Consider the following 21053-nt stretch of genomic DNA (forward strand, 5'->3'; position numbering starts at 1 on the left):
CCCCTGGTTCTCTTCCCAAAAGGCTCCATCAGCCGGGGCTGAGCCAGGCCGAAGACAGGAGCTTCTGTGTCTCTCACATGGGTTCAAGGGCTCAAAAGACTTGGACCATCTTTAGCTGCTTTCTCAGGTCCATTAGCAGGGAGCTGAATTGGAAATGGAACACGGGGCCTGGAACGGTGTCCATATGGGATGCCAGCACTTGTAGACAGTAGATGAACCTGCTACACTACAGACCATTCCTGCTAAGTGTTTTTAACTTAAGCTCATTTACATTATAGTTCTATGTTAGGATAGTTTCTAAAATTTTTCCATCCAATAATGGAAGAGTTTCCACTGTAGATGAAATTTCTTGAATCCATTTATTATCTTATTTATGAGCACTGATAATAGGCATAGCTAACAGGAATTTGTAATTGGGGGAAGTACGTAAAAGACCTTTTGAAGTATGTAAGCAGAAATATCTTCCTTTTTCTCCCTCCCCTATCATATATACCCTCACATTAATTATGGTTACGCATCCATGGTCACCTCATCTGTGACAAAGAAAGCTTTTCAGGTAAGTGGAGAAAGAATGGTCTTTTGAATAAGTGGTACTTGATCAAATGACTGTCATTATATAAGGCTATATATATATATATAAATAGATCATGATTGATATAATTACATTACTACAACAAAATATCTGTGGCAACTGACTTACAAAAGGAAAGATTTATTTAGCTCATAGTTTGGGAAGCATAATTTCAAGTTGCAATGGCCCTATTGGTTTGACTTCTGAGGCAAGTTGCAGATGCATTTTTTAGAATTTGTCTCCATCATTAAGCAGCATAATACTATGTAGGTATTCTGTCTAATGAGTGTGTTTTTAAAAATGGTAGTGTTAATCAAATTTGGGCTAAGTGCTCAAGTAGAGCAGCTGTTTAAAGGAAGGTTGAGGCAAATCCTTTGATGAAATGAATATTGTTGATGACATTTCAGAATTTTGATGTTCCTAATGTAAGCCTCTTCTAAAATCCCCTTTCATTTTCTGACTCTCCAATCAATAGGTGCAAAATTAAATTAAATTTGGTTCATTTGGGAGTCTAATCATGTTAAGACTTTTTGAAGATTTTTTAAATCATGACTCCATTTTTCAATGTTTCCTCCACCTGAGTTGAGCTGAAATGCCCAGATATGTTCCTTTGAACTTCATAAATTATAAAAGCACTTAGAGACAGAAATTTTAATGCATACTATATATAAAAATGTTCATATCAAAGAAATTGGGACTTAATGTGACCCTCAATAACTTAAAAATAAAACTTTTTTAATATTGAGTCACAGGAATTATATAAGTTGCTACTACTTTCTTATGGTAGTAAATGAATTTACCTATTCAAACATAGACTGAAACAGAGGACATAATAAAGCCCCATGTTCCCATCATACAGTATCAACATTTATAGTTGATTTTTGTTTCAGCCATACTCTACATGTTTCCTCACTCCACCCACTAGGTGGATTTTAAAGCAATCCCAGACATATTTCATCTGTACATAACTTGTGTATGTACACACATACACACATACACTTCTTTTAGACACACTTCTTTTAAATATCATGATACCATTAGCATTACTAAAGTAAATCGGCAAAAATTCTTTAATATCCTCTAGTAGTGAGACAATACTATAATTTTCCTCATTGTCTTGTGGGGTTTTTTTTAGTTAACTTTTTGATTCAGGATCCAATCAGTGTCCATATGTTGCATTTGATTACTGTATCTCTTAAGTCCCTTTTAATCACTTCCCAATCTCTTTACCTTTCCTCCCCTGCTGTTATTTGTTGAAGAAAAAGGCTGCAAAATAAAAATTTAACAAGTTTCTTTACTAATATAATTTCAAAATTCTGTTAGGATTCACATTTACTGTTAAACTTAGTTTCTTTGTAAAGAGAAAAATCGATATTTCCATTAAATTCTGTGTCCCATTGGAAGTCAACTCTGAAATGGAATTCTATTACATTAATAGTGCAGTCACCAAATATCTGAGTACTTGCTGTGTTTGACACTGTGTTCAGCAATTTACATGCATGATTTCACTCAATCTTCATAGCACTCCCACGGGCAGCCATTACTGTCCCCATTTTACTGATGAGAAAAACAAGACACGAAGTTATTCGTCAAATGTCACTCACTAGGAATTAGGAGAATTGGGACTAAAATACAACCTATTTAACATTAAATATAAGCTTTTAATCGCATTGTTCTATGAGCTTAAACTTTTAGGAAATACCCCGGTATTTGAGAATAAGGAGATGTGACCATCCATAGCTGACTTCTAGTCCTATTTCTTTGTACTCTTGTTCTTCAGCCTAGAGCCTTGTGTTCCCAGGGGAAATGCAGAATCCAAGGTTCCACCTAGGATTTCATTTTCTAAAAGATTGTTTCTTTTAAGAATAGAGTTACAGAGAGAGAGAGATCTTCCATCTTCTGGTTCACTCCCCAAAGGGCCACAATGGCTGGGGCCAGGCTCTCTCTATCAGAATTTTTGGAGCTGGGGCCCTGGGAACTTGTAAGAAAGTTTCCAGGTGATGCGTATCTCAGCTCACGGTTGACACCCACTGCTTTGGACTGCTGCAACTTGGTGATCAGGGCACGCTACTTGATTCTCTAAGACTCTATGGGCTGTTTAAAGAGATGGAAGGCAACATTGGATCATGTCTAGATTTTGTGACCCAAGACAGTCATAAAAACACACGCTTTTCTTCCTTTCTCCATCCCAGGCCTCTTCCTGATATATTTTCTTTTCTTCTTTTTTGTTCACGTGTTTCTCCCTTTTCTTCCCTTTACCAGCTCCTCTCTTGTACGTGTGCTGCTCTTGTGTTAACTAACTGTGCTAACTCCTGGTTGCTGAGAAGTGAGCACTTAAGGTGATGGATGTGCCGTGGACAGCCTCTCCCTCTACATATGTGTATAAAACTGACAAAACAATTATCTGTTCACCTGCAAGCCTCAGCCCAATACCATTTCCTGGATGGCCTCACCTGGACTGTGCCTTTCTCCCCAGAGAGAAGCAGTCACATTCCCTTCCTCCTAATGGCTCGCGTGTGCACACACCCCATTCCTTCACCAAAGCACTTAACAGAGAGTACTACTCTACCAGGTATTTAATTGCCCACCTCCTGGGCCCCACCAGGCTCCTGACTTTTTAAAGGCTATTTTGTCTGTCCCTTTACCATCAGTCTCCTACCTCTAGGAGGTACAAAATGGCCTTGAATGATTGAAATGAACGCTTCAGCATTAAGGTAGTAGGTTTGATCTACATATGATGATTAAACCTACATAATACCAGGCAAGTGGCATATATGGAAGGTGGGATTTAGAGAGAGCTAACTCCAAAGGTCCCTCTTTCTGAGGCAGCATGGCCTATAATTGCAGCAAACTAGAGTGTGGGTGAGTGAAGATGGGGGATATGGGTGTGTGCACTTTCTACTGGTCAAGACACAAAGCAGTCCAACCACCTTGGCAATGCATGGTAAAGATTCTTCTAGTTCTCCCCTGACTATTGAGATGGTCAAGTCTCTCTCCAAAGGGAAGGGAGGCAAGCAGAGGCTGGAAATCTGAGAAAGACCAATTTTACTTGTAGTTCACTAACATTTGCCAGATTTCCCACTTGAAAATGCTACCTCTAGTGAACATGTTGTAGGGGCTTCAATACATTTCTAAAAAAAAATTAGCTTTTAAAATTATGTCATAATATATGCTTATTCTGTATAGTTTTTAAATATAGACTATAAAAGCTGATAGCAAAATCATGATTACCCAGCAAAAATCATTCATGTTTCTTTTTTTAAATAATTTTTTTAAAGATTTACTTTATGTATTTGAAAAAGTTAAAGATAGAGAAGGAGAGCCAGAGCGAGAGAGCAAGAGAGCGAGAGAGAGAGGTCTTCCATTCGCTGGTTCACTCCCCAAATGGCTACAACGGCCAGAACTGAGCTGATTTGAAGCCAGGAGCCCAGAGCTTCTTCCGGGTCTCCCTCGCAGGTGCAGGGGCCCAAGGACTTGGGCCATCTTCTACTGCGTTCCCAGGCCATGGCAGAGAGCTGGATAGGAAATGGAGCAGCCAAGACTCGAACCAGTGCCTACCTATATGGGATGCTGGCACTGCAGGTGGCGGCTTTACCCACTATACCACAGCACTGACCCAGGAAAGCTGTTATTAACAGGAAGAAAATTGCTATTTGTAGCCCAGGCTACAAGAACATCATTAACTGTGAAGCACCAGCACTTTGTGGCTAAGTTGGCTTTATTTTTCCTGTTATTTTCTAAACTCACCTTATGTTTTAGGATATAAATTTCAGACAAGGAAACCAGAAAGATGTTTTTTGTTTGGAACTGGCAGGTCCACATTATATCACTAGTTTTTTTCAAATAATCCCCAGAACAGTAAAACTTAATGTTTTTAAATTTTATAATAATGAAATAAAGCCTATAAATTATTTTATACATTACTCATTTTCCTAGCAATTGAAACATTTGAAAACATTACATTTCTTGGTTCTGTATCCCAGTAGACATATTTTTTAGCTGGGAGGAGTTTAAATTTGTAAAACACGGATATTAAAAAAAAAAACATAAAACAGGCCCCAACCAGCCATCTTATTCAGATTGTACTGGCAGTCATAGCCAATGCAATGAGGCCCTAAAGAAAGAAAGGTACAAAGTGAAACAGTTGAATACGAGTTCAACAGGCAAAAAACTAAAAAATGTGACATAAAGATCCCATTCATAATAACTGAAAATCTTATAAAGTATCTAAGAATAAACTCAACATGAAGAAGCATGCAAAGTATGTAATGAAACAAATGAAAAACTCTAAGAGCATTAAATAAAACCTAAAGGAGTAAATGAATGTATCATTTTTGGTGAAAAACTTAATATTACACAGATGTCAGTTATATACAAATAATGAAATTCCAATTAAAGTCTCAGAATAGTTTGGTGGAAATTATCCGACTGATTCTGAAATGTGTATAAGTCCTCAGAACCCAGAACAATGACTAGCACGTGGTAGGAGTGTGATAAATCAGTGGGTGAACGAACAGCTTTGGTATCACCTATATGAAAATGACTCACATATTTGTATTTCTATCCCAGACTTGTCCTCTGATCTCTGGACTTACACAGCTAACTACCTTATTCATCTCTTCACTTGATTAGCAAGGAAGCAATGCAGTCTGCTTATGTTCAAAACTACTACCCTCCTGCAAACTCTTTCCTCTTGGCAACCATCAAGTTGAATAAACCAAAAGCAGGGAGTTACTACTAACTATCCAACTGCCATTTGTGATGTTCTTTTTTTTTTTTTTTAAGATTTACTTATTTATTTATTTGAGATATGGAGTTACAGAGAAGCAGAGAGAGAAAGCAAGGGAATGGGAGAGAATGAGAAAGTCTTCCACATGCTGGTCCACTCTCCAAATGCTGCAACGGCCAGAGCTGTTCCTATTCAAAGCCAGCAGCCAGGAGCTTCTTCTGGGTCTCCCACATGGGTGCAGGGGCCCCAAGGACTTGGGCCATCTTCTACTGCTTTCCCAGGCCATAGCAGAGAGCTGGATCAAGAGTGGAGCAGCTGAAACTCGAACCAGCATCCATATGGGATGCCGGCACTGCAAGCAGTGGCTTTACCCACTATGCCACAGCACCAGCCCCATTATTTGTGATGTTCTAGGTCATCATAACTCCTATTGGATTTATCTGATAAATATTTCTGGAATCCAGGTCTACCCTCTATGCTGACATCACCATCATTTATTCTCCCTTCTAGTGAACAATTTCCTGTCTAGTCTTGCTTCCCCAAACTCACTTTTCCCGCTGATGCCCTCCTATCTCAATTTAAAACAATGTCAGCCTTTTCATAGTATTTAGGTTTAATTCTTAGCACTTCATCATGGCTTACAAAGCTTGGTCTAGCCTCGCATCAACCTATGTCTTCAGAATCACCTTTCACAGCATTTGTTCTCATTATGTACGATTTGGCCACAGAAACCTTTCAATTCTTCAACTATGTTTCTGCCTGCACCATGGCCTTTGTATAGTTTGTTTTTGTATGCCTGGAATCACCTCTTTTCTCTTTTTTCTTTCCCTCCCCTCCCCTCCTCTTTTTTCCTTTCTTCTCTTTTCTTTCACAGTTACAAAGAGACAGAGAGGAGTGAGATCTTCCATCCTTGGGCTCACTCCCCAAATGGCTCCAACAACTGGAGCTGGACCGATCAGAAGTCAGGAGGTTCTGCTGGGTCTCCCATGTGGGTGCAGGGGCCCAAGGACTTGGGCCATTGGGCCATCTTCTGGTGCTTTCCCAGTGCATTAGCAGGAAGTTGGATGGGAAGTAGAGCAGCCAGGACTTGAACTGGTGCCCCTATGGGATGCAGGTGCCGCAGATTTACCCATCACACCACAGCGCTGGCTCCCTCATTTTTTCCTTATCTGAATTAACTCTGATAATCCTTAAGATCTCATCTCTATCATCTTTTCCTTAGGTAAAATCTCCTTAATTCCTGTTATACTCCCTTATAAAAACCATATCATAGCTCAGTTGTAAATTTGCTTTTATGTAGGTGATTTCTAGACATTAGGCTTAAGCAGAACAGGGAGCATGTCTTTTCATATTTACTATGATATCCCTAGATATGATGCTAGATACTGAATAAGTGAATGGAAGAATGAAGCAGAATCGAAAAATATGTCACAATGACTTGACAATGAAGGTCAATAGGTCTTCATTGAATGAATGAGGAGAAACTTAATCTGGTTCTAAGCAAGCAGAATCATGAGTTAAAAAATGTAAATGCTCTGTATTTAATTTCATATTTTGAAATTTCTTCCAAAGCATAATCCCAGTATTTACATCAGCACATTCATTACAATGAAAATAAAAACAGGAAACTCTCTTCTTTTTTTAATCTTTTCTATGAGGGTAATAATGAATTAATTTATAGGGAAAAATGGTGAAGGTATGCATAATAATGAGCAAAAAGAATATTTAAACAAGAATGTGAATTCATCTCTGCTTTAAAGACCTTGGTTTCATATGCTGGAAATATTTAATTAAAGTTTTCCATTATTCCTTATCATCAAATAAAATGTTCATGCATAGTAAATTCATAAAGTAAAATAAATAAGAATGGTTGATAATTTCTCTAGAGAAATTAATAGAAATTATTGATTTTGTTTTTAAAATTTCTTAAATTTTGAAAAGTAACCTAAAAATTTCAAAGTTGTTTACATAATATAAAATGGATTGAAATTCATTTCTTATGGCCAAAAAATATAAGAATACAAAGATGCAAAATAATGTTTATGATAATGTTTAAACATCATTGAGAATAAATGTCAATTTGTTGATAAAAATTCAATGTATTTTTCTTAAATTCATGGAATATTAAATCCCATTGTGATTAAATCACCTGTTCAGTACTCATAGATGGGTCTGATGCCCTGATAAAAAGTAAAATGTAACACATCAGTCTGTAATTCTAGTGGATCAAGACTTTCAGGGTGATTTAATAAATATGCTCATTGTGTATTTCCTAACACAACCGAAGAATTATAAGATTAAGCTACTAAACCTACAAAAGAGCCTCAAAATTTTGTAAATGATAAAATAGCCTCAAAACTATTCTACTTATGTTAGTCAACTTTTTATCACTATTACAAATATGTGAAGCCATTTACTAAGGAAGAAAGAAGGCCTATTTCAGTTCATGATTTTGGAGGTTCACAGTCCATGGCTGAGTGATCCCAGGGGTTTGGCATGTGCTATGAGGGTCATGGATGGCTGGACTCGTGTAGATGAAGACTCACATGGCAAGCCAGGATGCACAGAGAGGCTAATTTGAACTCATCTTACAGAACTACAAATTACTTCTGAAGGCATGCCCCCAATGACCCAAGGACCTAAACACTAGGCCCACCTCCTAAAATTAATGATTAATATTAATTCATTATTCAATAACAAAGGACTGGGGACCAAGGCCCCAAAATATTGTCTTTTGGTGGATACCTATACTATTAGCCAAATCATAACACCACGCAACCTGTAAATTTGTAGTGCTGACTTAACTTTTTTAAACATTCTTATTTTTGGGGTGGAAGAGGAGGAGATACTTCTAAAATAATGTGGTATTATTAGTCTGTTGGGTCTATTGGAAGATTCTGCCTAGCTTCCATCTGTTGTGTACCAGGCTCTAAGTAGGAACAGTCTTTAATTCTTTACTTCAGAACAACCACATGAGCTTCAAAAGTTCCCAAAAGAATTCACTCAAGTTTTTTTTTTAACATATATTTATTTATTTGAAAGGTAGAATTATACACACACACACACACACATACACACACTCACGTATGCAGAGGGAGAGGGAGAGGGAGAGGGAGAGGGAGAGGGAGAGGGAGAGGGAGAGGGAGAATTGGCTGCAATAGCCAGGACTGGGCCAGGCCAAAGCCAGGAGTCAGGAGATTCAGCTGGATTTCCCATGCAGGCACATTAGCAGTGAGCTGGCTGGGAAGTAGAACAGCCAGGTCTAATGCCACAACACTGGCCCCTACTCAAGTATTTAAACCAAGGTCTCTCTGCCTCCAAAATGTCAGGATTCTCCTTCCATCTATTTAAATTGCATGGAGGCACTTTATTTCCTCAACTCTGTAGGTCTGTCAAGCTCCTCATCAATTCTAACAACTTTTTATGGGAAAAAGAAAATGAAATAATGTGCACTTTGATTTTAAGATACATTTCAATTTTAGAAAAGTTAAACGTTAAGTAGTAATTAAATCCATGGATTTTTATTAAAGACTTATTTATTTATTTGAAAGTCAGAGTTTCAGAGAGAGAGAGAGAGAGATCTTCAGCTGCAATGGCTGGGACTGGACCAAGCCAAAGCCAGGAGTTTCTTCTGGGTATCCCATATGGATGCAGGGGCCCAAATACTTAGGCCATCTTCTGCTGCTATCATGGGCGCATTAGCAAGGAGCTGGATCAGAAGTGGAGCACCCAGGATTTGAACTGGTGTCCATATGGGATGCTGGCATCAGGCAGTGGCTTTACCTGCTATCTCACAATGCCAGCCTCAAGCTCATAGATTCAAAAGTATCTGATTTATTATTTCTGTTAGCAATGAACAGTATTCATGGTCTTCCAAAAATGCACAAATAGAGGCAGGCATTTGTCCTAGAGGTTAAAATGCCTGCATCTCATATCACAGTGCCTAAATTCCATTCCCAGCTCTGGTTCCTGATACCAGCTTCCTGGAAGGCAGTGATGCTGGCTCAAGTAATTGGATTCCAGTTGCCCACATGGGAGGCCTGGATTGAGTTCCTGGATCCTAGCTTCGGCCCAGTCTAATCCCAGCCAGCCATTGTAGGCACTGGGGGAGTGAACCAGTGGATGAAGTGTTCATCATCCCTCCCTGTGTTTCTCTGCCTCTCAAATAAATTGATTTTAAAAATACATAAATGTAGTATTGGACATTTTGCACTGGAAAATAATTCTAATCAAAAAGCAACAAGACAACAAAATACTTTAAAAAATTTATGACCTATAATGAACTTTAAAATTTTAATAAAGGTCAATGCAATAAGATCTGAAGACAAAAATTTACTATATTTTTAAGTGGAAGCAATAATCAAAAAATGTTAATTTTCCTATAATTTTTTTAAATGTATTTATTTGAGAGGCAGAGTTACAGACAGTGTGTATCTATTTGACAAAGTGACAGATCTTCCATCTACTCCCCAGAGGGCAGCAACAGCCAGGGTTAGGCCTGGCTGAGGCCAGAAGCCACAAGGTCTGCCCAGGTCTCCCATGTGGGCTGGGCCATCCTCCACTATTTTCCCAGGCACATTAGCCAGGAACTGGATCAGAGCAGAGAGCCAGGACTTCAACTGGTGCTCCCATGGGGAGGGCAAGTGGAGGCTTAAACCACTACTGTGCCAACCCCAGGCTTGCTCTTTTTATGACAACTGGCTTTCATAGGAACTAATCTGCAGATCCACCCACTCACTCCACAAGACCCGCACTAACCCCTTCTGAGGGTGGGCTGGACCTGATCACCTCCTAGTAGGCCCCTCCTTTTACAGTTTCCACCACCTCAGCACTGCCACACTGGAGCCCAAGCTTCCTGCACTTTGGGGGAATAAACCATACCCAGACCATAGCAAGAATAAACTCAGAAACTAGAAACCATTGACATATCTGATTAGGGAACAATGAAAGCCTTTTGAATGGTAAAGCATCCAGTAATAGAAAGAAAACAATTTGGAAAAAAAGTGTACCACAGAGGATGGATGAAAGGTTAACATGTACAACAAGATCAATCATGTACAAATCACTATCATCAATAAGAAAACTAACATGGACAATAAATGGGAATAACTAAAAGAAGAGCAAATCTGAATGGCTTACAATGTATTTCTTAGTTTTTTGTTTGTTTAAATATTTATTTATTTATTTATTTGAAAGGCAGAGTTACAGAGAGGCAGAGGCAGAGAGAGAGAGAGAGGTCTTCCATCCGCTAGTTCACTTCCCAATTGGCCACAATGGCCGGAGCTGTGCCAATCTGAAGCCAGGAGCCAGGAACTTCTTCCAGGTCTCCCATGTGGGTGCAGGGGCCCAAGGACCTGGGCTATCTTCCACTGCTTTCCCAGGCCATAGTAGAGAGCTGGATAAGAAGAAGAGCAGCTGGGACACAAACCAGCACCCATATGGGATGCTGGTGCCACAGGTGGAAAACCCTACTACACCACAGTGCTGGCCCCTAATTTCAAAACTTATTACAGGTGATAATGTTCCAGTGCTTTTATTGTACCAAAATTATAAATCATCTCTCCACCAAAGGGCTTTAGGTACATATAGGGATAGGGATTACACTCTTTTATTATTATTACTATATTATTAATAAATAATATAAATCTTAATAGAAAATACAGGCTAGCAATGGGTTTAGGTGCATCTAAATCTGACTTTTATAAGTGAGTGGTAAGTTTTCAAGTCTTAAGGGATATCACTGTTACTAAATGGAAACATTTAACTACATTAAAAAATATAAAGATATCAGATATTCAAAACTGCCTTTTCCTTCAGATTAAGAGATAGGTTTATTTAGACAGCTGAAAAAGGGTGCTCTATAAAAGATGTTTAGTCTTTTTGACTATTCCCCAAAGACTATCAGAAAGAAATAACTGAACTAATGGGATGTTTTGACAGAGATTGCATTGATTATGACAGTGATTTTGTACATGATACTCTTTAATAATAACCTATATAATTTGTGACTACAAACAATGTTATTTTATTTTAAAGTTATCCAAGGAACTATTTGGCAATCTACAATACAGAGTATAAAAACCAGTATTGGAGCACTCCAAATTTCTTTTATGATGTGAATCACTAGAATTGCTTTGATTATACAAACTAAACAGGTGTAAGGACACCTGTGATAACCAATACTACTGATACTACACAATTCACCTATTTTGTGTGAGATACTTCATTGTAATGGTTGGTTTAAACTGTCTAACATTTACAGATTCTCTGATATAGTACAAATGAAGAATTAAAGAGTAGGTGTCTATAAGACCAAATAAGTATTTTGACTCAAAAAGTTCTTTTAATTTGCTTTAGTTTAGTTCTCCATTTTCCCCTTGCTGTTTAAATCCTAACCTCCTTGGATATTAATCCTTTCAAACTCCTATGGTTCAGTAAACACTAAGGCTACAGGGCCTGGGTCCTAGGAAAAGTATTAAGCAGCTGTCACTGACTTCATTCTCTTTTGCATTACTCTCCCTTTCCTTTTTTTTTTTTTTTTTTTTTTTGTAGCTATCAGGGTTTCCTGTTCTGTCTCCTGAGGTACTTCATAATGCAATATTCAGACTTCAGTCTTAGTTTAGTCACAAAACAGTGCCTGAGGCCTAACTAAGTTGCTATTTTTTCTTGTCACTCACTGTTGCCAAAATGAGCTCCTCTGAAATTGTTTTCATCAAGAATTTTGATCTCATGTCTTACCATCTGTGTTTGAGTGGTGATTTTTCTTGAACTGTTAATTTTTTTTTTCCATTTCCAGCATTTTGTAGTAAAGATTATATACAACTTCAGGAAACACAAATGAGCTAATAAAAATATTTCATCAAATTTATGACACATTCAAATTGAGAACACTGATATTTCACCAAGGAATCTATCAAATTTTATGACAAAGCTAAAAATGACAGAGCTAAAATGGCTGTTATGGAAAGTAAAAAGTATAGTCAATTGCATTAGCCCTTCCTGGAACAATTTGAAAATGCAATATAGGACCAAGGAGAACCAAAACAATTCTCACATTCTTGTAAGACACAATTTCTTCAGCAATTGTAAAACCTATATAAATACGTGTGATGGAGAAAACCTTTTGGGGTGATGGTGAAAGTCCAGAGGCATCAAGAATGCTTTTATTTACTTGTGTGAACAGGTTTTCAGTAAGTAATCACACGTCAGCTTTCTTCCTGCCTTTATTAGGAATCTATTGCTGCACAACAACAACAAAATAACCAAAACTTGCCTTAGAATTTATTATGTCACAGATTTTGTGCAGAATGGAACTCATTTCGGCACTCTCATGTGGGCAGCAGAGACCCAAGCACTTAAGCCATCATCTGCTGCCTCCCAGGGTGTGAATTAGCAGGAAGCCGGGCTGTGGGAGAGTGGGGACTTGAATCAGGCCCTCTGATGTGGGATGTGGGCATCCCAAGTGGTGTCCTAACCACTCTGGCAAACACCAGCTCCCTTCTTCCTATTTAAATGTGAAGGTATTACTCAGTTGTTTCACTTTTAATAATTATATGAACTTAACCCCTTTTTCCTAATCACACATTTCCTTAAAATAACAAAAATGTGGACTATTGATACAAACTAGAAATTGTAGGTAACCCAGGTTCTAGATCATTTCCTAATCATAGTCTGAGAAAAAGGGCACTGAGAAAAGTGGACTTTTACTACAGGTGTAGTCTGAATACTTCTTTTGATTGAGCAATACATACAGGGTGCTTTGTGATACTTTGGAACCTAATTTTATTTTAAACATATACAATAACTATTAATTAGACAATATCATAAGTATATCCAACTAGAGTATGGAGTAAGAATTTATTTCTGTATGTTCTTAGAAAGATGTCAAAATAACAATAACCAAAATTTAGAACAATGCACAGCAATCAATGAGAATTCCTCAGATCAGCACAATATTAATATTAACAATGATTCATATGCTTATTCTGTGATATTTCTATTATAGAATTACTCCTTTTGTTCCTTAAATAAGTATATCTAGAATTTTATGAATCATCTATCCAAATATGCAAACACACTTAGAATAAATGCACTTAACTGCTTTTCTTGATACCTAATGGGTTTGTTTCATAATATAAACACGTCATTCTCTTTTATCAGTTTTTATCTTCAATGATGTACGAAAGATCCAAAATCAAATTGGCTGTCTCCACAGCCACCTGGAGGCCACCAAGCTTAGCAGTCAAACAGTCCACGGTCAGGCCGCCGGCTGAGTCTGTAGCTGTTTGTGGAAGGCAGGTATCTGGTGCAATAGGATGACGTGTACTTTTTAAAAAAGACCAGCTGAGTTCTTCCTGGCTATTGTGTAACCCACAGCCACACTGTGAAAGCAAATCTGCCCAGCTGACAACAGCGGGAGAACCTGCCTGAACTGACCAACAGTGCCCATACTTCATGTCGGTGAGAGTTTCACCTCCATCATGTTCCAAAGAGCCGGCGAGGGATTCCAGAGCGCCGCAGAATGCTTCAGTGATTAGTTCCAGGTCTGTCTGAGTACATCCTTCATCGCTGAGAAGGCTTTCTGGCTCAGTGTGAGTCTGAGGGTAACAAAACCATTGAAAACACAGAGCAGTTAATATAAGGACGTTTCGGAAAAATAGGATACTTGATCAGAACCTTATTCACAAAGATGCTACTTACTGTCACTGATCTTGAAGCATGTCCTAATACTAATGGGTTTGTATGGGTTAGCGGGCCTAAGGTTGCAATCCCTTCATCTGGTTGGTTATAGTGAATAATGCATGCTACCAGTCAGGTTAGGAGAAAGAACGAGTCTGAGCGACTCCAGTATCCGGCTATTCGGAACGACTGCCCGGGCCTTCTGAAGACACGAAGGGTGAGGCATGATGCACATCGGGGGCTTTGAAGCACACCCGAGGCTTTGATGCACACCCTCGGAGGTTCCTGAAGACTGAGTGCTTACTGCACTCACAAAATGTGTTTAAAATGAGAAGGCACAGGTTATTATTAAGATACCTTAAGTACAATTTTTATGTTAAGATTTTAAAAATGAATAATTTTAAATTAAAGTAATAAGAATTTAAACAGGATTTTTTTTTAGTTCCATAGTTCTCAAAATTTTATCATGGAAAGTCCATGAGTAATAAAAATGAACATATTAGCACACTAATAACTGAATGATGGTTAAGAACCAGTACTCTAACAACTGAAAAACAGTGATAATTTCCTTTTTCTTAAAATGGGAGGTTTGAACTACATGAGATAATCTCTACTGCATGTTTTCCTCCATATCCTCCCTGCTGCATTGTTCCTGCAAAATCTTATTTGAGTCCTTTGCTTTCTCCAGAACCTTCTATAGTTTACTCAGTTTTACTTGCAGATTCCATTACCGTCTATTCTGAATGAAAGACTGCCGAAGACTTTGTCTTTCATGATATATATTCTGATAACTTTTAGTGAATGAGCTTTATCTTCTAATAGATTCTTATTTCAGAAATCATCATGGAGCATACCTATGAATGTTTAGTCTTTACTATCAGTCACCCACTAGAAGCTCTGCAAAGCTCCTCCCAATAACTTCTCCTTGTGTGCCCAATGAATTGACTCTGAATATATGGAAAAAATTTACAGTTCTTTGTATCCATTTTCAAAAAAAGTAGCCTGGTACCAGTGAAGTAACTAATCAACTAGAATGCACTAAACTTCTCTGACAGTTGAAGGAAACAGTTTCCCGGACCATTCAAAAATTCTATTTAGTAGAATCTATCTATCTATATTTATATCTAAAATCTGATTCCTGAATGCCCTGGTAAATGAAAGTAATTATTTTCTTGATTCTCCAGAAGGTACTGAAGTATTTTGTTAGAACCTCAGTCCCTTCATTGTAAATACCAAGTGTTTCACATTTAAATCGTGAGAACTCTTAATAGCAGAATGCCAGTTTCAACATGCAGTGCATGGACAGTCCTCACAACTGCAATCGTTTGCTAAAGGATTAGCTCTGCAATAATCATTGCAGTGAAGGTCTGACCTTATCTTTACAAATGTTATTTTCCTCAAGTCTTTTCCAGTAAAAATAACTGATTTAGATGATGAAAAATGTAGTATTAGAAGCTCCAGGTTATTATTATTTGGCTTTATTATCACATAAAACAAGAGTTGCTGAGAATTCAATCTGGATGGGACTAACTTACTTTGTGTCTGATGTATGCAGCCAGATGAGTTTCCGTACAGCCACCGCCCAACAAAACCCATGGTTCCTTGATTGTTGACTGTAAGACATGCAGTGCTGTTTGGCATGTGAGCTGAAAAACAAAATAGCAGGCATCCACATCAGATGGGTGAAGAGATATAAGCATGTTCTCAAAGCAACACAACAGACTCAAAAAGCCTGACTAATTGCAAAAGGACAAAATCTGCTTTGTCAAGGTTATAACGTGGTGAATATATTTTGGAATAATAGAATGAAGAAAGGCAGTTTAGCAGAAGTTTGTTTTCGTTAAGCCATTTAAAATTTTTTTTTTTTGTATATACTGAAGTCTTCAAATTGTGATTCACAAATATATGGCCTCAAAATATCTGGATTAACAAACTTTGCAGTACTTCTACTAAAAAAAAAATTCAGGGGCAGGAGTTTTGTTGAAAGGTGAAGCTGTTGCTTGAGGCACCTCCCATATTGGAGTGCCTGGGTTCCAGTCCCAGCTCTGGCTCCTGATTCTAGCTTTCTGCTAATACACTGCCTGGGAAGTAGCAGGTAATGACCTAAGTAAGTCTTGAGTCCTTGTCACCCATGTGGGAGACTCGGATTGAGTTAACAGCTCCTGGTTTTGGCCGAGCCTGGGCCTGGCTGCTGCAGCCATTAGGGAGTGAACTTGTAGATAGAAGACTTCCATCTTTCTTTGCATCTCTGCTCTCAAATAAATAAATAAGAACTAAAGAAAAAATTATTTCAGTCTAAATACATTATTTGTATAAATGCTGTAGCATATATTTCAAAGTGAACATAATACATTTACAACCAAGCACTAAAAAAACAGACAAACCTTCAATATTCACCAAAGATAAATCTTTGAACAAAATGAATTTTCAGACTTGTGACCGTAGACCATAGATTATCACTTCCCTTATATAAAAGCTGTATGTGTTACTGCTGGCAGAGAACAACTCCACTAAGAGGTAAATGATCAGTATTGACTTGGGGAGCTCATTTTTTTTTTTAATTAAAGATTTTTTTATTTGATACGCAGAGTTACAGAGAGAGAAATGCAGAGACCAAGAGAGGTCTTCCATCTGCTGGTTCACTTCCCAAAATGGCCACAATGGCTGGGGCTGGGCCAGGCCAAGGCCAGGAGCCTCTTCCTGGTCTCTGTTGTGGGTACAGAGGCCCAAGACTTGGACCGTCCTCTGCTGCCTTCTCAGGTGCATTAGCAGGGAGCTGGATCAGAAGTGGAGCAGCTGGGACTTGAACTGTTGCCCAAATGGGATGTCGTTGCTGCAGGCACTGGTTTAACCCGCTATGCCACAGTGCCCACAAAGGGAGCTCATTTTCTAATTGAATAATTCATACATTAGCATCAAAGAGTACATAACTTAAACTAATTTCTCAAATTTACCTGTCAAGGACCTTTTAGATTACTTGTAAATGGCAGAAATAATAAATGACCATTCATGCAGTCTACTATATGTCACAGACAATGAAAACTTTTACTGTTACTTTACTTCTTTCATTTTTGTTTTTGCTTTCTATGCAACCCAGGGAGGTCATGGGGGACAAAAAAAAAGCAAGTCTCACTAATGTGGAAAACACTGGGCTGGCATGTGGCACAACTGGCTAAGGCCACCTGCGAAGCATCCCATCTGAATGATGGTTCAAGTCCTGGCTGCTCCATTTTCAATCCGGCTTCCTGCTGGTGCACCTGGAAAAATAGCAGACAGTGGCCCAAGTGGAGACCTGAATGAAGCTCCTGGCTTCTGTCTGGCCCGCTCCTGGCCGTTGCAGCCACTTGTGGGAGTGAACAAGTAGATAGGTCTCTTTCTCCCTATCTGTCTCTAAATATGCTTTTCAAATAAAATAAATAAATCTTTAAAAAAATCAAATTAACAGTACCTGTTGAGTGCCTACCGAGTCCCTGCCTCAGCCCCTGGCTATGAACTTGGAGCTCATAGCATACCTTCAGCTCATCCCAGGCAGTGTCGTTTCTGTTGCAGAGAAGCAAGCTGCAGATAGATACTTCATTGGGAATAAGATGAAGAAAGTGCTTGGAGCCAAACTGTGCAGGGCACACATTTTTCACACTCCCATAACTATTGGGAGACACTGAGTCTAGGGAACCAATAGGCTGTGTTCCTGTTTATTAAAGTTTAGAAAACAAAATATATAAGCAAAGGTGAAGCAAACAATTCAAACTGTCATGCTTATACCTAATCAATAGAAAACTCCCACAAGCGTACTATGGAAAATATAAAATAGAGGTTGAAGAAATAACAACATGCATCTTCTTAATCCTCTGAATTAAGTACTATTCTGCTATTAAAATGATATGTAAATAAAGGAAGGGAAAAAGGCCTCTTTCACCATCTGTGAGAAGCTACTTTGCACTCTTCCCAGGAAAAGATAAGACACAATTCTACATATTTTCAGAGTGTCCAGAGACTCTGAAAGCCCAGTCAGGGATCAGAGGCCCCCAATTTAGAGCCTCACTAATTTAGAAAAAGGGCAGTAAAAGGGGAAACTGCCATGTTTTTAAGAAATTAATATTTTTCAAATGAAGCTATCCAAGTATTTGTGTAGGTGAATTCATCTGGGACTCCAGTAAACATTAAAATTCTTTTTGTCTAGTACTGTATGTGAATAGCTACCTACATTTTGCCAAATCAAATATGACATACGTATTTCACTTTGTTGTTCTTTGACATACTATGTATTTTGCCTTCTTATCTGTACAGGTAAAATAAATTTACAAATCACAAATTCATTTAAAAAAGGTGAATAAAAGAAGTTAGGATGACTTAATTGTTTCCCAAATCCCTAGATGTAGTGGAAATTTTATTAGCAAAGAAACCTACACCAAACTAATGCAGGAAATCAATAGCGCTAGTTTACAGGCTAAAGATGAAAACTGTTAACTGAGCAATTCATCACTTTGGGCCAGATTTCTTTCAAGTTAATGGGGTTAAGATGACTAAAAACTCCTTTAGCTAAAAAAAAAAAATTGTAGAAAATGATCACTGGACAGTTTCACTTGTTTATTCTCTCCTTTTTTTCTGAAACCTTCAAGAACACGGAATACTTTAGCATGACCTAAGATTTAGAGAGGGGTGGGTATCTGGTTAAGATGCTGCCTGAAATACCGGCATCTCACATTGGACAGCTTGGGTTTCGGCACCAGTTCCACTGTTCTGTTAAGGCACATTGTGGGGGTAGCAAGGTGGAAGATCTGTTTCTCCGATAATGTAGTGCGGCTTCATAGGATGGAAACACTCTGGATGGAGAGGCCAGGCTTTATGCTTAGCAGCCACTGACCTTGAGTAGGCTGTTTAAGCTTTCTGGGTGGGCTTCTTCAAGTGACAGTAAAATGGGGATGAGAATGTCCACTTCCTAAATAAACTGGACAAAACCAAGTGTTTCAAAAATGCTAAGCACACTTTAAAAAACCTGACTAATCTGGAATACCCAACATTCACAAATTTTAAATGGCCAATTCATGAAAACTAGTCAACACTCAAGGATATGAGTCTGACCCACAATATCAACTGTAAGTTCCAAAGATTATTTCCATTATTTAATAATTTCCACTTCGATGGTCATTTGACAGTTGTGGAAAGGAAGGGCAAAAACCCAAAGATTTTATGTTGATGACTTATAGTAAAACCATAGTGAATTTTAGTATTGGTTTACATCTAATGACTTAAAAATTGCAATCAGTGCAGAACTAAATGATCATTTTTCTGGTAAGCTGTCAATGTGGTTTAGAAAGATACTGAAAAGGGCCTCGAATCAGGAACTCTTCAGCTCAGCATTTTTCTCTGTTCTAATATGTGACTATGTACTTTACATCTGCTTTTACTTTGCTGAGTGTGAAATACAGTGAATTTCTTGCCTGTTAATATATAATCATGCATGCTACTAATGCAAATATTACAGTCAATTCAACAAACTCTTTGCAACACCAGGCCTGCTATGGGTGTTGAAATTAAAAGATAATGATTCTGGCTCTCAAGGAGTTCAGCTGAAATACGTTTGGTATTTAAAGGCAAAACGTGCACACATGTACACACACACACACCCTCTCTGCCATCTGCAACATTTATAGTTAGGCAGTAGAAGCACACAAGTAATTGCTGGGAGTTATGATAAAAATAAGCGGGGGTGGGTATTCTCATTGCAGGATTACCTTCTGAATGTAACATGATTTAAAAGCTTTGTCAATTCCAATAAAAGAATTTTGTTAAAATATGAAAGAATTTATGATCATAAGGCGTTAAGACTTCTTAGTCTGTAAAATGGGTATGCGATTCTAATAGAATGTGTAGTACATTTTGGGGCTAAATACATGGAAAATGGCATAACCACTCCACTTCCATTAAGGGAACAATATTCACACATGCTGAGGTGGGCGGCTTCTAGAAGTTTTAAGATGTTAACCGTGACACAAACCAAGTACATCTCGGCTCAGAGAGTGTGGTTTATTAGCTGTAAGGGGCACAAGCCCGGAGTAACTTTTACCTGTCACTTTGCTCAGGGGTTCCATTAGAGTCCCACCGACTCTGTCTATGGCAATGACGCGGTGTGTACTGAGGAACTGTTTCAGAGACGGGTGAATGACTTTCTGGCACAGGACAAGATCCACGTGGTCACTTACTAGCTGCCTTCCTAGCCTAAGCAGCTGGTCCAGGACTGCATTTTCAAGAGAAACCCCGCGACTGACCATCACAGTTCCTTCTCCAGTGTCAGAAAAGTCTCCAGATAAGGACATGCCAAAAAGAGCCACCTTTAGGACGTCGGCTTTTTTGAAAGGCAATAGTCTCGCAAACTGAATTTCTGACATTTCAATGAGTATTCCAGGTAATACAACAGAATCCTTTATTCTTTGACCTTTCAAAGGTACAATCATGGTCTTTCCTAAAATGATGTGCTCTTCGGTGTGTTCTGGAATGGTAAGCAAAAAGGCTCTGAGGATCAAAGCACTGATGTGATCTATCTCGTTTCTGGTAAGCATACAGGCGGGTTTACTTGTTAGTATACTGCGCACCAAACAAAGGAGGATCCGACTACTACTGAAGTCCACTGGGATCCGGCAACCACAGGCCTCTGACTTGAGGTAATCAGTGCAGAGACTCAAGAGATGCTTATTTAACCTAATGACAGCGGCGGGGGTCAAGGCTAGCCTCTGAACATTTTCAATCAGGTTGCAGCAGAGAATGGCTGTGAATAAGCCGCAGTCGCCGAAGCACGCCGCCTGATTCTGCACAGAGGCTGTCAGTATCTTTAATATAGGGTGAGTGACTGAGAGATTGCTGAGCAGGGCCCAGGACTGTGAAGTTGTCCTCACGTAACCTCCAAGGCCATTGTGCAGCTGCTTCAGCCTCCCGGAGGGGCCGTAGCATGATGTGACAATGCCTTTCAAGACAGAAAGTGCGGCCCTGACTCTCTCACTTGTCAGCGGTTCGCTTTCACACAATGATGGCTTCTTAGCTTCTAAACGAGACATGTCACTTTAGGTGGTAAATTAT

The 21053-nt window shown here is 38.7% G+C and overlaps 2 protein-coding genes across 4 annotated transcripts in view; one reads left to right on the forward strand and one right to left on the reverse strand.

Annotated features, from left to right (window-relative positions):
- The window catches only part of SLX4IP (SLX4 interacting protein), a 262836-nt gene that overhangs the window by 31751 nt on the left and 210032 nt on the right, over positions 1 to 21053 (forward strand). The gene's annotated exons all lie outside the window — the stretch shown is intronic.
- Positions 13066 to 21031, reverse strand: MKKS (MKKS centrosomal shuttling protein). Of its 3 annotated transcripts, none has more exons than XR_016215931.1 (4): positions 19923 to 21031; positions 17492 to 17667; positions 15515 to 15625; positions 13066 to 13897 (listed from the first exon to the last, which is right to left on the reverse strand). XR_016215931.1 is itself a non-coding variant. In XM_002710972.6 (4 exons), the coding sequence occupies exons 1-4, from the start codon at positions 21029 to 21031 to the stop codon at positions 13457 to 13459; spliced, it is 1713 nt and encodes a 570-aa protein (XP_002711018.3). In that variant the 3' UTR covers positions 13066 to 13456. The 3 variants fall into 3 exon arrangements, 2 of the variants coding, with proteins under 2 accessions (XP_002711018.3, XP_089163436.1); XM_002710972.6 differs by having other exon boundaries at positions 20047 to 21031; XM_089307310.1 differs by lacking the exon at positions 17492 to 17667 and having other exon boundaries at positions 20047 to 21031.

The sequence above is a fragment of the Oryctolagus cuniculus genome, chromosome 11, assembly GCF_051225735.1.
Source record: "Oryctolagus cuniculus isolate XC-2025 breed Fujian yellow rabbit chromosome 11, ASM5122573v1, whole genome shotgun sequence".
Classification (NCBI taxonomy): Eukaryota; Metazoa; Chordata; class Mammalia; order Lagomorpha; family Leporidae; genus Oryctolagus; species Oryctolagus cuniculus.

Coding starts and splice junctions, on each gene's coding strand:
- MKKS (XM_002710972.6), bottom strand. CDS start 21,031: ATGTCTCGTTTAGAAGCTAAGAAGCCATCATTGTGTGAAAGCGAACCG. Junction 15,626..17,491: donor CTGCCTGGGATGAGCTGAAG/GTATGCTATGAG, acceptor TTTGTTTTTCAG/CTCACATGCCAAACAGCACT. Junction 13,898..15,514: donor CTGCATACATCAGACACAAA/GTAAGTTAGTCC, acceptor TGTTACCCTCAG/ACTCACACTGAGCCAGAAAG.